This window comes from Cydia strobilella, chromosome 7 (assembly GCF_947568885.1).
Source record: "Cydia strobilella chromosome 7, ilCydStro3.1, whole genome shotgun sequence".
Taxonomy (NCBI): domain Eukaryota; kingdom Metazoa; phylum Arthropoda; class Insecta; order Lepidoptera; family Tortricidae; genus Cydia; species Cydia strobilella.
This window is the reverse complement of record NC_086047.1, coordinates 8384415-8396829: the sequence shown is the minus strand read 5'-3', so window position 1 is coordinate 8396829 and position 12415 is coordinate 8384415. Positions and strand designations below refer to the sequence as shown.

At 36.2% G+C, this 12415-nt stretch overlaps 1 protein-coding gene and 1 long non-coding RNA gene across 2 annotated transcripts in view; both read left to right on the top strand.

Moving 5' to 3' along the window:
• The window catches only part of LOC134743050 (uncharacterized), a 28003-nt gene extending 23840 nt beyond the window's left edge, over nt 1-4163 (top strand). Inside the window, exons 2-3 of the long non-coding RNA XR_010127987.1 lie at nt 3009-3102; nt 4147-4163. This is a non-coding gene — a long non-coding RNA (uncharacterized LOC134743050). The remainder of the gene's footprint in view (nt 1-3008; nt 3103-4146) is intronic.
• A 2042-nt stretch (nt 4164-6205) lies between these two features.
• LOC134743047 (pro-resilin-like) lies at nt 6206-11669 on the top strand. Its single transcript, XM_063676328.1, has 4 exons — nt 6206-6542; nt 7070-7169; nt 10672-11082; nt 11531-11669. The coding sequence occupies exons 1-4, from the start codon at nt 6420-6422 to the stop codon at nt 11614-11616; spliced, it is 720 nt and encodes a 239-aa protein (XP_063532398.1). The 5' UTR covers nt 6206-6419; the 3' UTR covers nt 11617-11669.
• The last annotated feature ends 746 nt before the right edge of the window (nt 11670-12415 follow it).

Sequence of the window (12415 nt, the reverse complement as noted above, 5' to 3'; positions counted from 1 at the left end):
ACTCTTTTACGCTTCTCGCTAGGAAGAAATAATTATTCTTGTTTTTATTTATATCTTATTTAGATAAATTTCACAAGATGTACCTGATGTTTATAACTAACTAGACTAACTAGATTTTTTAATACGTTTTAGCACGTACCACATAAATAAATGTATCTACTTGATACCATGATGTATGTAAAGAGTAGAGACGTGGTAATCTAATTTCCTTTTCGTTTTATGTAAAACTTTTGTATCATATTTACAATTGTCACAAATAAATGTGAGAATAAATTGATACAATATAAGACTACATAGTGGTTATTTATCTTCAAAAGAACCTCCCTGACCATACCGTTCCTCACTATCAGACAAGAGTAGCAGTACCTAGTACTAGCTAAATAAACTTTTGGAAAATATAGTCATGTAAAACGTTGTGGGTATAATGCCATTTGATGATTCGTTTAGGTAAAATTATGGGAAAATGTATGGGAAGATGTAACATGGCAGATTGAACGTCCTGTTAAAATCAAGTGTTGAAAATGCCACCAGGTTAGTCGCAATCCCAAATAATGGCGAGGCGTGCATTAAGAGTATTGTATTGTGCATATTGTACATCTTGAACTTTCATATACAGGACACATTTTTTTTATTTTTAGAATTCCGCAGCCTAAAAGGCAAAAAACAGAACCCTTAATATTTTATTCGCTCCGTCTGTTTGTCTATCTGTCGAAATTCCATGAAAGAATATGTATTTTGTGAGCGGCTGCTTAGTTTAGATTCTAAACTTCAGAAGTTTTATTTCACTCCGTACATGTTAGTAAAAGTAAACATTTTTCTTCAATAAACATTAACGTGTGTCAATTTGATAGGTAAAAAATAAATTAAATAAGTACATTTGAAAATTATGGCTTTGAACCGGGCGTACGGAATAAAATAATATTTTATCATCCGGGTCCAAACTTACATAAAAGTGATGACGGTGACTTATAAAGTGAATTATATGTGATAATGTGATATAGTTAAGTACTAAAGAAAATGAGACTAAACCCTTTAGTGGCGGAGGAGAAGGAGAAGCTATCGATGAATCTTCTCCAATGATTCATGTGTTCAAGGAAATCGCCCAATAGGTACACATATTGGCGCGTTTGTTAAGGCTATTTTAATTAAAAACGGAAATATAACCAGAGGTAGTTGCTGGAGTAGACAGCAACTATTTTGAGAAAACGATACTACAAGTAAGCAGAGCAGTCATAAAATGTTGTGACGCTCACAAGATAATATACAGTGCATTATAGACAAGGAATTTATCATAGCACACCTATTAAATCATAAAATGAAGGAACATGTTACTCTAAGAATACATTTAGAAATGCGTTACTTTACTGGTCCCTGCATTTATTCATGTTGATGTCTGATACGTCAGCATACATTGCGTTTGTATGAAAACGTGATGGTATCAGCCCCGTGTTATGAATGGCAGTGCCGGGTCGCTTTTGACATGGAATGAATCGTAAACAAACCGTTTTTGCTCACTTGTTTTACATTTTCCTTTCTTTTTTGGTTCATTGTGCTTGAAGAATTGTTTAAAATGTGTAGGAGAATTGTTTATTTATATAGGTACATAGTAATGAAACAATATTAGTGAACATACTTTCATATTTATGTAGGTATCACCTACGTATCATTAATTAGTATTTCAGATTTTATACAGGTTGTATTTAGGTATGTTAATATAAGTGACCTTTTAGCGAATTTAAATTATTAAATATCTAAGTATCTATCTTAGTACGTATAGTTATTATGACATGTGCATAGTATGTGGGTAAATGGTTCAAATTCAAACCCCCCTCTCCCCCCCAGCTCAAGGGCTACGACCGGGGACTTTTGTGTCCAAACAAAGTTACGAAGTCAAAAATTGTGTTCCAAGCATAACCCTCTATAACATTTTTTGAGCATTCGTTGCCTGACCTATAGATAAACAAAGAGATTTAATAAGCTGTAAGAATAGTATTGCCAGACAATCTCACACAAAAACGAATCCAGTGACAAAAGTACCGCAAGAATTTGTCATACACAATACTCTTTGTGAATGAGTATTATGCTGTATTGCTCACTGTTACGTAAAGCGTTGGTTCGAAATATTCAGATACTGAATTGTGATCAAATTATGATAAACCAAGGGGCCTAGCCAAGATGATAATCGTTTGCAGAAAACGAAACAAAACGCTAAGATAAACGTAAATAATAGCTTTTCTTTTCTTTTTCTTCACACAGTTGTCATTTTGGGTAGGCCTGCTGGACTATGTAGTAAATGATCTGCACACAATGAAGTTTTATGAATTTTCATTCCGTAAAATAAAAAAAAGTCGCATAAACATAAAATGGGCTTAATAAAATAAGAGTAAGTACCTACTTTTTATAAATGGTGATTTTTAATAAAAAAATGTGAAGAGAAGTTTTATAAGTAACTTTGTCGGAATTACGGTGATTGCATAGATTCAGCCAGCTCTGCTGACAGGCGTTAGTAAAAGTTTTGTAGGCAATTAAAAAATTAACAAATAAACATACATAGGGGTTTACGGGGCGGGAATGTTTGCCATTAGCCAAAGACTTAAAAAAACAGACTGTACTCTAGCAAGTTTCCACCTAATGAATAATTAATGAAACAAAAGATTAAATTAAAATACATTTAATTTAAATTTAATTTTTCCACTTTTAAATTTATTCTAAGCTTAATAGCATCGATCGCAGACGTTTCTGCTTGTTAAAAATTAATTTACATTTAATTTAATCATTTAAAATCATCATCATTAAGAGAGGTATGGGCACTGTGAATAACATCTCGCTTTGTGTGGTAGGGCACAGGACAGCGGATGTCATTCCAGATCTAGAGCAGAGCCCAACTGGGGAGGTACCTCCACCTTACAGAAAACCGCAGCCAAATAACACTAGACCCTACTAATAGTGTTGTGTTCCTGCCGGTGAGTAAGGTTGCCAGAGCTCGAGGGAGAGGAGTGTTTTGGTAGGCAACGCGCATGTAACTCCTCTGGAGTTGCAGGCGTACATAGGCTACGGAGACTGCTTAACATCAGGCGGGCCCTATGCTTGTTTGCCACCGACGTGGTATAAAAAAAACCATTGAAAAGTCAATCCTACTCTCCGACATCAGAAATCAACTCAAAATTTGCATCAAATTACTTCAACACTTGTATATAAAATGCAACTTTCTCTTCCGTTTTCCAAAAAATTAAGAGTGTCTTTATGAGCTTGTGTGGTGAAAACAAAAATGTATCATAGTGTGTATAAAATTCATAGAGAGGTAGTTATTTATTAGGCATAATATGATGTTTTCTTAGACTAACATATATCTTTATCTCTACTCTTACTCAAATCATTCCCGCACCGAAAATTCCGATGTATGCAAATAAAGTTGCGGTAATAAAGACAAATAGTACTTACAGGTACTACTTAAATACCTATAGTACGTAAGAGGAAAACAGCCTTCTATTCACAGAACGTACCTAAGGTGTTAAGGAAGATTGTGGGACCCGTTAAAAGAGACGGAGGATTTGGAAAAATGTCGAAATCGAGGAACTCATAGCTGAACCGAATATAATGGGTGAGACCAAAGCACATCGTCTCCGTTGGCTGAAAGAGGGCATATTTGGGTCGACCGACTGGACGCCGTCCTGTACAGGTCATCCTAAGTATCGGTGAGCGGATAGAGTGGATGCAGATCTCCGGGAGCTCGGTGAAAACTGGCGTGAATCCGCGCAGGACCGGGTAAAATGGCGTGCTCTTGTGTTGGAGGCCAATGATAATTTTTGGTCATTGCGCCAAACTAGTAAGTAAGTAAGTATTAGAGTTTATAAAATTGCACAAGGGCTACTTACGTACTCGGAACCATAGTTAACAATGAAACCATAAAGATTACATTGAGATAATGCCTTTAGTAGATACAAACACCTGCCAAGGCTGTCCTTATGGTAGTCATGGTGTTATCCAAATAATAGTGTTTGGATAAATTATTACGCTTTTGTTCTAGGTGAGCTACCGCATGAACTACTTAGTCGGATCAACTCTAGTGTTATTATATAAAAATAAATGTTTTCTGACTTGGAACTAAAAGGTTTTGCATAAGTAGGTACTCGACTTATTTCGTAGTTAGTATTAAAAAAAAACTGCAAGGCTATTAAGCCGACATTTTGAATAAACCAAAAAGTAACAAATGTCCTGAAATTCAATATTTATTCCTTATATTGTGCCGAGTACCTACATATATTGGGACAACGTAGGCCAATTAAAGGAACGGGCCAGCTATGCGGTAGAATGAAATAGCAATATTGCTTGCTTATTATTTATCGTATGGCATATGTAAACGTCACTGGATTACATCTAACAGGATGTTGCTTGCTACCTCTAATGCATAACTGCGTCCCTTAAAGCCAGTCCAGAAGGGACAATCAAATGGACAATTCGACCATAAATTAAATTGGTAATATAATTGTCATTTTCTAGCGCCCACATGTTCAAAATTTTATAGTGGGATCGTGAGCCGTCCTAGAATTTCAATTTTGCGTCGGCACCACACAAACCGACAAATAGTCAATTTAATTAGATTGTGCGATAAATTGTCCCGTCTGACCTGGCCTTAAGATTGGCCTACGCACTCCACATTAAGGCAATAAAACTTCAGAAATCTTTAGGAACTAACAGGATATTCCACGTATATTTTATTTCTTGTTGCAATAACCTAATTATTTCATCAAATATCGAAAATTACATGTATGTAAATAATATCTTAATACAAAGTGTGGTTGAAGAGATCAATATACATAAACATTCTTTGATGTAAATCCTAGTAATTAAAAAAACAACAGTAGGTACGACGTGTCTAATTTTCGTCATTCATGATTAGCTAAAGTTAATCATCAACAATTCCTTGTGGGTTTAATCATAATGCCTCGGTCGGATATCCTGTCTCATCGAGAAAAAAAACGTCTAGTTAAATCAGCATGAAGGTACTAATTCAATACTTTTGTTTTATCGGGGAACTCTTGAACTTTTCTTACAAGATGGCACAAAAGGAAGAAATGAATGTGCCATATTTTTACAAATGGCAGTATAGTACCAAATATCTGTATATCTGTGATTCGAGGTTTGTTTATGATGACAGATGCTATCAAAAATTTGTCCATGATTCTTATTTGTGACTTTAGATTAACCTCTGGGGTCCCTGAGTTCTATAAAGGACAACTTGGTGATATAATTATGTACGTAAAGGTCTGACGCCATTAAATAAGATTATTTGTAATAGCCGGATATCTTTTATCGTTTTATTAGGCAGGCTTCTAGTTTTTTTATCCTGTAGCCCATAGCCCAGTATTTAGTCCATTGCTTTTTTTTTTTTTTTTTTTTTTATGAAATAGGAGGCAAACGAGCAGACGGATCACCTGATGGTAAGCGATTATCGCCGCCCATGGACACCCGCACCACCAGAGGGGTTGTAAGTGCGTTGCCGGCCTTTAAGATGGGAGTACGCTCTTTTCTTGAAGGTTTGAAGGTCATATCGGTCCGGAAATACCGCAGGCGACAGTTCATTCCACAGTTTAGCTGTGTGTTCTACCAAGTAAGACTAAGGCTGCATACCCGCACCCTTACATTTCATTAAATTGTCAAAAGTGCCTCTAAATGTTGGCTTCAGCTCGGTACATACGTCCGAGTAAGTTAGTCTGCAAAGGAAATAAGGGTTCCGTACCCAAAGGGTAAAAACGGGACCCTATTAATAAGACTCCGCTGTCCGTCTGTCCGCCTGTCTGTCTGTAACCAGGCTGTGTCTCATGAACCGTGATAATTTTCACAGATCATGTATTTCTTTTGCCGCTATTTATAACAACAAATACTATAAAGTACGGAAACCTTGGTGCGCGAGTCCGACTCGCACTTGGCCAGTTTTTTTTTAATATATACTTAATGCCTTTATAAAGGACTCGGCCTTTTATAGGTATAGTCAGCAAAACTATTAGCTAAGTACCCTTGCATACACAATTGTGCCCAAGTGTACCTTATTAGAAATCTGATGCTCAGAAAGCAAGTTCGATTTACATGATGTAAAAAATAGTAATCATGCGTAGGTATTCTAAAACCAAATCCGTTCCATAAAATGTGGCTACGCGATGCACCTGTCCCGAGATTGAACAGCTCCCATAAAGGCAATATGGTGTTGCAACGTAATCTACATGCGACCATTGTGGCCTGCGAAAATTTTCTCAATTAGCCGCCTCGTCCGCGCAAGGAAACTTCATTTTCGGAAGCCGTGCCCAAGGCTGGCGCTCACTAACAAATAAGGCCACATATAAGTACCCGTACACCGTGTATTGTCTTATTCAGGGATCAGTCATTCAGCTCTGCAGTCGCATTTGAGTAGTGTTTGCATAATGTATTGCTTAGAGTGTGTAACGTTGGTGGCGATCGCTGCAGTGGCGCAGGCGGTTCCTAATCCCAAATATAAGGGAGTTTTTCAGCCGCCGATAGAAGTTGGAACTTATGAAGGATATTATGTAAGTGTTCTATTTATTTATAGTGAGTGTTTATCACCAAGAAATAGTTTAGGTACTTTAATCAATAAAATCTATAGTGACTTATAGGCATATTAAAATTGTTAATTTAAAATATAAATTAAAAACTGTAATAGATGTCATATATTAAAGAAAAAGTGACGAAGCCCTCCTGACGAAGTGGAAAAAAAAACACAAATCAAAATGTTTAATAAAATAATTTGATTTATTCCCAAACTTGTTAAAATATAAAATTAATATATTTCACTCATACAATGTGATAGTTTAGTATTGTTAAATTTTGGTTACAATAAAAGTAACCTGAAAAATACAAAATCTAATTAACAACGACAATACAACAATATAGACAACGGTAGGTACCTAATACTGGACACAAGAGAGGCGGTATCAAATTGGTTGTACTTACTTGTTTAAAAAAAATATTAAATTCATAAACAATCAGTTGAGTCAGATGTCAATTGTGATTAAATAAGATGTAAATAGTTTACAAAAAATTCACTGCATTTCAGCAAGATCGTCCCAGATACGCCTTCAACTACGGAGTCGCAGATCACAGCACCGGCGACGTGAAGTCACAACATGAGACACGAGACGGTGATGTTGTCAAAGGTATATAATAGTTATTTACGATACAAGTGCGGAAAAGAGGAAATTCGAAACGAGTGGCGATAAAATAAATCGACACGAGTTGCGAATTACGTATTCGCACGTGTATCGTACAACGTTTTACAGTACATATGGCCGTTTAAACTTTTGACATATGCACGAAAAGTGCTCTTTTACGCACTAGTGCCACCACCACCACCAGTGCACCATAGGTACTGTAAAATATATTTACAGTACATATGGTGCTACTTTACCGCACTAGTGCGGTAATTAGAACTTTACGTGCCTATGCAGAAAATTTAAAAAACGTACGATACATGTGCGAATAGGTAGCTCGCAACTCGTGTCGATTTAAAACACTCTCTTCGGTCGTGTTTTAATTTCTAGCCACTCGTTGCGAATTTAGGTACTATTACTATTTACAAACTACACTATCAAGTTGATTTAAGTAGCCACCCAGTAAGTACCCAAGGGATCAATCAGGTTTAACAAAAAAATAACACATTAGGTAAAGTTCTTACAAATTATTTGTTACTACAAGTACATACATAATGTCACGCAAAATAGGCGCCAGTCGTCGAGTTGCGGAAAATCGCCCGAACTACAATACAATACAAGTACATACATATAAGAAAGTGATATCGAGAAAATTAAAAAAGTGAAAGTTCGTATATTCTGTAGTAGATAAATACCTATATATATATATTATATATTTATAATTTTGTTGACCGGCTTTTTAAATACTGTTTACATTTGGAACCATATAAGACTTTTTTCTTAAGCATGCCCTTTATTTGGCGACATTATGTCTAGACCAGAAGCGGAGAAAGTGAGATTACCCACGATGGTTGTGGGTTAAAAAAAAAATTTTTTTTTGAATACAAAGTTGTGAAAAATTCATATATATTCATAATACTAACCCCTTGAACATAATTCGACATCAAATAATACACCTACAGCTAATACAGCTATATTTCTAAGAATTATGTAGCTGAGAAGTAATCATGTACATCACATACAATCGCAGTTCCCAGAGTATTAACTACGAGGCACAGTAACTACTTTATCTTGATCTCTGACTGTTTTCATGGCATTGTTTGCTAAACTACGAGTACGTTGTACTCACCGATTTATTAAACAATGCTGCTATGTTTGGGAAAGGGCAATATATTACACGGAAAAGGCTCTAGCAATGGGAAATTATTGTTAAAAATAATGACGTGCTCTGAAATTGGAAAAGCATGCATTTTATTAATACAAACTCTCCGTTTGATGAAGCTGTAGATTAATAATTGCTTTAATATTGCACCGGTATGATGTGCTACTAATTTATGTAAACTCCACACTAGTGTGGATTCAGTAGAAAAAGTGAAAATGGTTTGATTGTCGGATAACCGGCTTACAAGGAAAGGTACCCAACTGTCCGGCTCTGATTTTATTTTTATATATGTTATAATACAAAGTAGTCTAAAATAACAGACGCGTATTTTTTTTAGCTGCCCAAACTCAGCCTATTGGGAGAAATTGTCCTCCAAAGTACTGAAAAGTGACCAAACCCTCTAACTTCTGTAGAGAGTTTTGTTCAAGCAAATTGTTAGTTAATTACTGGTTCGATGATATGATATGGAGAACATGAAAAAGTAACGGACACGTGTTTCGTTATTTCGGCTCAAACTCATATTTTACAAAAGTAACACATTTCAATGTTTTTTACTTCTTATTCTTTCACTCACTTCACTATGGTTATTTTAATAGTTTTTTTTAATCATGAAAACTGAAAACTTCACGGTAGTGAAGAATGTCATGGTTGTTAACCGGTTTGTACATTAAGTCCTAGCATATATTAAAACAGCAACGATCCTAAAAGTGTACATTTGAATACTCTGTTACTATCGTGGCGAACGCGGAGCTGCAGGGCGCGCAGCAACGTGAGGGCGGCGCCGCGCCGGGCGGGCGACGTGAACACGGTAGTAAATAAAAGTGAAAAGTGAGTGAAACGATGAGAAGTATGAAACTTTGAAGTGTTTTTTAGGGTTCCGTGCCCAAAGGGTAAAAACGGGACCCTATTACTAAGACTCCACTGTCCGTCTGTCCGTCTGTCTGTCACCAGGCTGTATCTCATGAACCGTGATAGCTAGACAGTTGAAATTTTCACAGATGATGTATTTCTGTTGCCGCTATAACAACAAATACTAAAAACAGAATAATATAAATATTTAAATTGGGCTCCCATACAACAAACGTGATTTTTTTGGGTTTGGTTAGGTTAGAACTGCGACCATTGTAAAAACTAACTGCTGTCAAAAATAGGTTAGGTTACAACTGTGATCCCTGCAATAACGAACTGCTGCCATAAAAGTGGGTTAGGTTAGGTTAGAACTGCGGTCCTTGCAAGAACGAACGACTGCTACAAAAGTGGGTTAGGTTGGGTTATAACTAAGACACACGCAAAAATATGCTTAATAACATTAGGATAAATAGTCTATATGGAAAGTGATATTAGGGAAAAACATATTTGGACAAAAAAATCGGCCATTCGATAATAGGGAAACCAAAATTAGGGCTTACGAGGGTTAGGACAACTGATCATTATGACAAACAATATTAGGGAATGCAAAAATAGGAGACAAAACTTTAGGGATTCCGATATATATCACATCAATGCCATTATAAGATTGTTATTAGTAGATACTTACTAATAAAAAACATTGTAGGATTAAATCATTTTACGGTTTAGACTCACTTGTGTTAGTCACTCGCGCGACATGCTTCGGAGAGCCTAGGTCTCCTTTCTCAAGCACTAATAGTGCGAGCAGCATTCACGACGACCGTGTATAAACCGACAGGCCGACAGTTTAAATTCGATTATTGTAGGATTAAATACTTTGCTAGTTGGGTACGTGTCCATAACTTTTTCATGTTCTCCAATATATTAATCAAACCAGTAATTAACTAGCAATTTGCTTGAATAAAACTCTCTACAGCAGTTAGAGGGTTTGGTCACTTTTTAGTACTTTGGAGGACAATTGCTCCCAATAGGTTGAGTTTGGGCCGCTAAAAAAAATTACGTGTCTATTATTTTAGACTAATGTATAATATTATATAAAAACCAAATCAAATCGGAGCCGAACAGTTGGGTACCTTTCCTTGTTAGAAGAATTTTGCAATATAAATGGTCCAAAAATCCAACCAATCAAAAGTATCTATTTTTAAATATTAACCCCCTTATTAATAAAACTCTACAAGGTTCAATTAGTTTGAGTCAATCTAAGCTAACTTTGTACGGACATGAATAGAACAAAGTGAGAGGGTGTCAGTATTAACGTCATTTTTTTTATAGAAATTTGACAATAATGATGATCCTGTGGAGTAAACTTGGTCCTCTTTTATTCCTTTCTTAAAATTAATACCTAGCTAATCGAGGCACGTTGTGCGTTTATGAATAACGCCACAGTTAATTATTAATGGCGTAACATTAAAATAACGGTAAATTAACATTTTCCAGGACAATATTCATTAGTGGAACCCGATGGCTCCGTTCGAACAGTCGATTATACGGCGGATCCTGTCCATGGCTTCAACGCCGTAGTCTCGAAGAGTGGACCGAGTCTTCATGCAGCACCACCACCTCATCATGGTCATCATCAACCTGCACTGCAAATCATTCCTCAAGCCATACCTCAGGGACATCACGGGATACCACAGGGAATACCCCAAGGGATACCAGAAGGAATACCACAAGGGATACATCAAGGAATAACTCAAGCGATACCTCAAGGAATACCACACGGAATCCCACATGGACTACCTCAAGGAGCAGTCGCTCGTGGACCAGTTGTACGCTATTTGGAAAAAGCTGTGCCCGTCCCCGTAGAAATCTATCCTAAGCGACTATTTGGATCTGGTGGTCCTATTTGTAAGTATATGAGAATTATTAATATTATTATGTACCTATCTTGGTATTCGAATTATTAATTTGTGCACGAAAATAAGGAAATTATTTACAAAGGATAAAACCCAGCTCTGTCCATTTTTCGTAGTAGAAGACGTCAGATTAGATATTTCAATTTAGTTTTATAATATTTATTTTATAATATTATAATTAATTAATTACTTTATCATTATTAATTATGTTAGTATCCGTACTAAAATAAATTTCTGGTATTCAACACTAGTAAATATTGACAAAGGAGAGTATAAGATGCGAGTCAAAACTCATAATATTCATCATACTCGTAAGGGCGTTAACATCAAATTTAACAAACAGACAAGTTACGCATATCAGATGCAATTAGCGTCAGTAAACGATTCGTAATCCTATTGTGTTCATTTGTATTGTTTGTTAAGGAATGCTTCTTTTGCAGTTGCCAAGGTTGGTCCGCAGTTTCCCGACTACGAGGGATTTGGCATCGACGATTATGAAGTACCCTACCCGTTTCAGTTTGAATAGTTAGTAGATAGTAACTATATAGGTACTTAAATAATATTAAATTATTCAATACACTTGTGTTTGGTTTGATTTTTAGCATCGGCAAGTGTTTGAAATGGCTATGCTACTCTGCACCTGTAGGTAGAATACTTGTTAAGATTCTATTTGCAATATTATGGTGAAAATTACCGTAAAATGTGCCTACTTTGCTCCTTGCTGGGTAATAATTATGCTGCAACAGTTTTTGTAGGTATGTACATACATTAAAACTATATCACAACCTCATGTTACAGCATGATAGTGATGGTCTACTTTAAATCGGAAAAATATATATATAGTTTGTCAAAAGACTGTCTCATTTCAAACATAGAGAGAATCATCTTTGTCTTACTAAGTTACTATTTGAGTTAAATGAATCGGTATACTTAAGGGGCCCACTAATTATCAGTCCGCCGGACTATGGATGGTATAGAAAGGATCGCAATCGCTTATGGCAGAATTGTTGTAAAAGTGACCGCGTTAAGCTTTAAATAATAGTTCCTAATCTCTCCGGTGGCGCTAGTTAGGCTCTGGGACATGAGTATAACATGAACCATATAAGGCAACAAATAACCCGACCAAATTACGTAGGTTGTTTTTGGTAGTATTTCGGTGTATGGTGGCGCCGCCTAATTACTGTTTTTTGATGGACACTTTTCATACATAGAGATTTGGCTCCTTTATACATTCTCCATGCGCCGGACGATATCAGCCTGTCAGTTAGAACAAGAGTTTGACAGTTCCGAACAACTGACAGACCGAAATCGTCCGGCGGATTGAG

What these genes read in the sequence shown, in the direction of transcription:
- LOC134743047 (XM_063676328.1), top strand. Translation starts at nt 6,420, where the DNA reads ATGTATTGCTTAGAGTGTGTAACGTTGGTGGCGATCGCTGCAGTGGCG. An exon ending in GAACTTATGAAGGATATTAT is followed by an intron (nt 6,543 to 7,069) that starts GTAAGTGTTCTA and finishes ACTGCATTTCAG; the next exon opens with CAAGATCGTCCCAGATACGC. An exon ending in TGGATCTGGTGGTCCTATTT is followed by an intron (nt 11,083 to 11,530) that starts GTAAGTATATGA and finishes CTTCTTTTGCAG; the next exon opens with TTGCCAAGGTTGGTCCGCAG.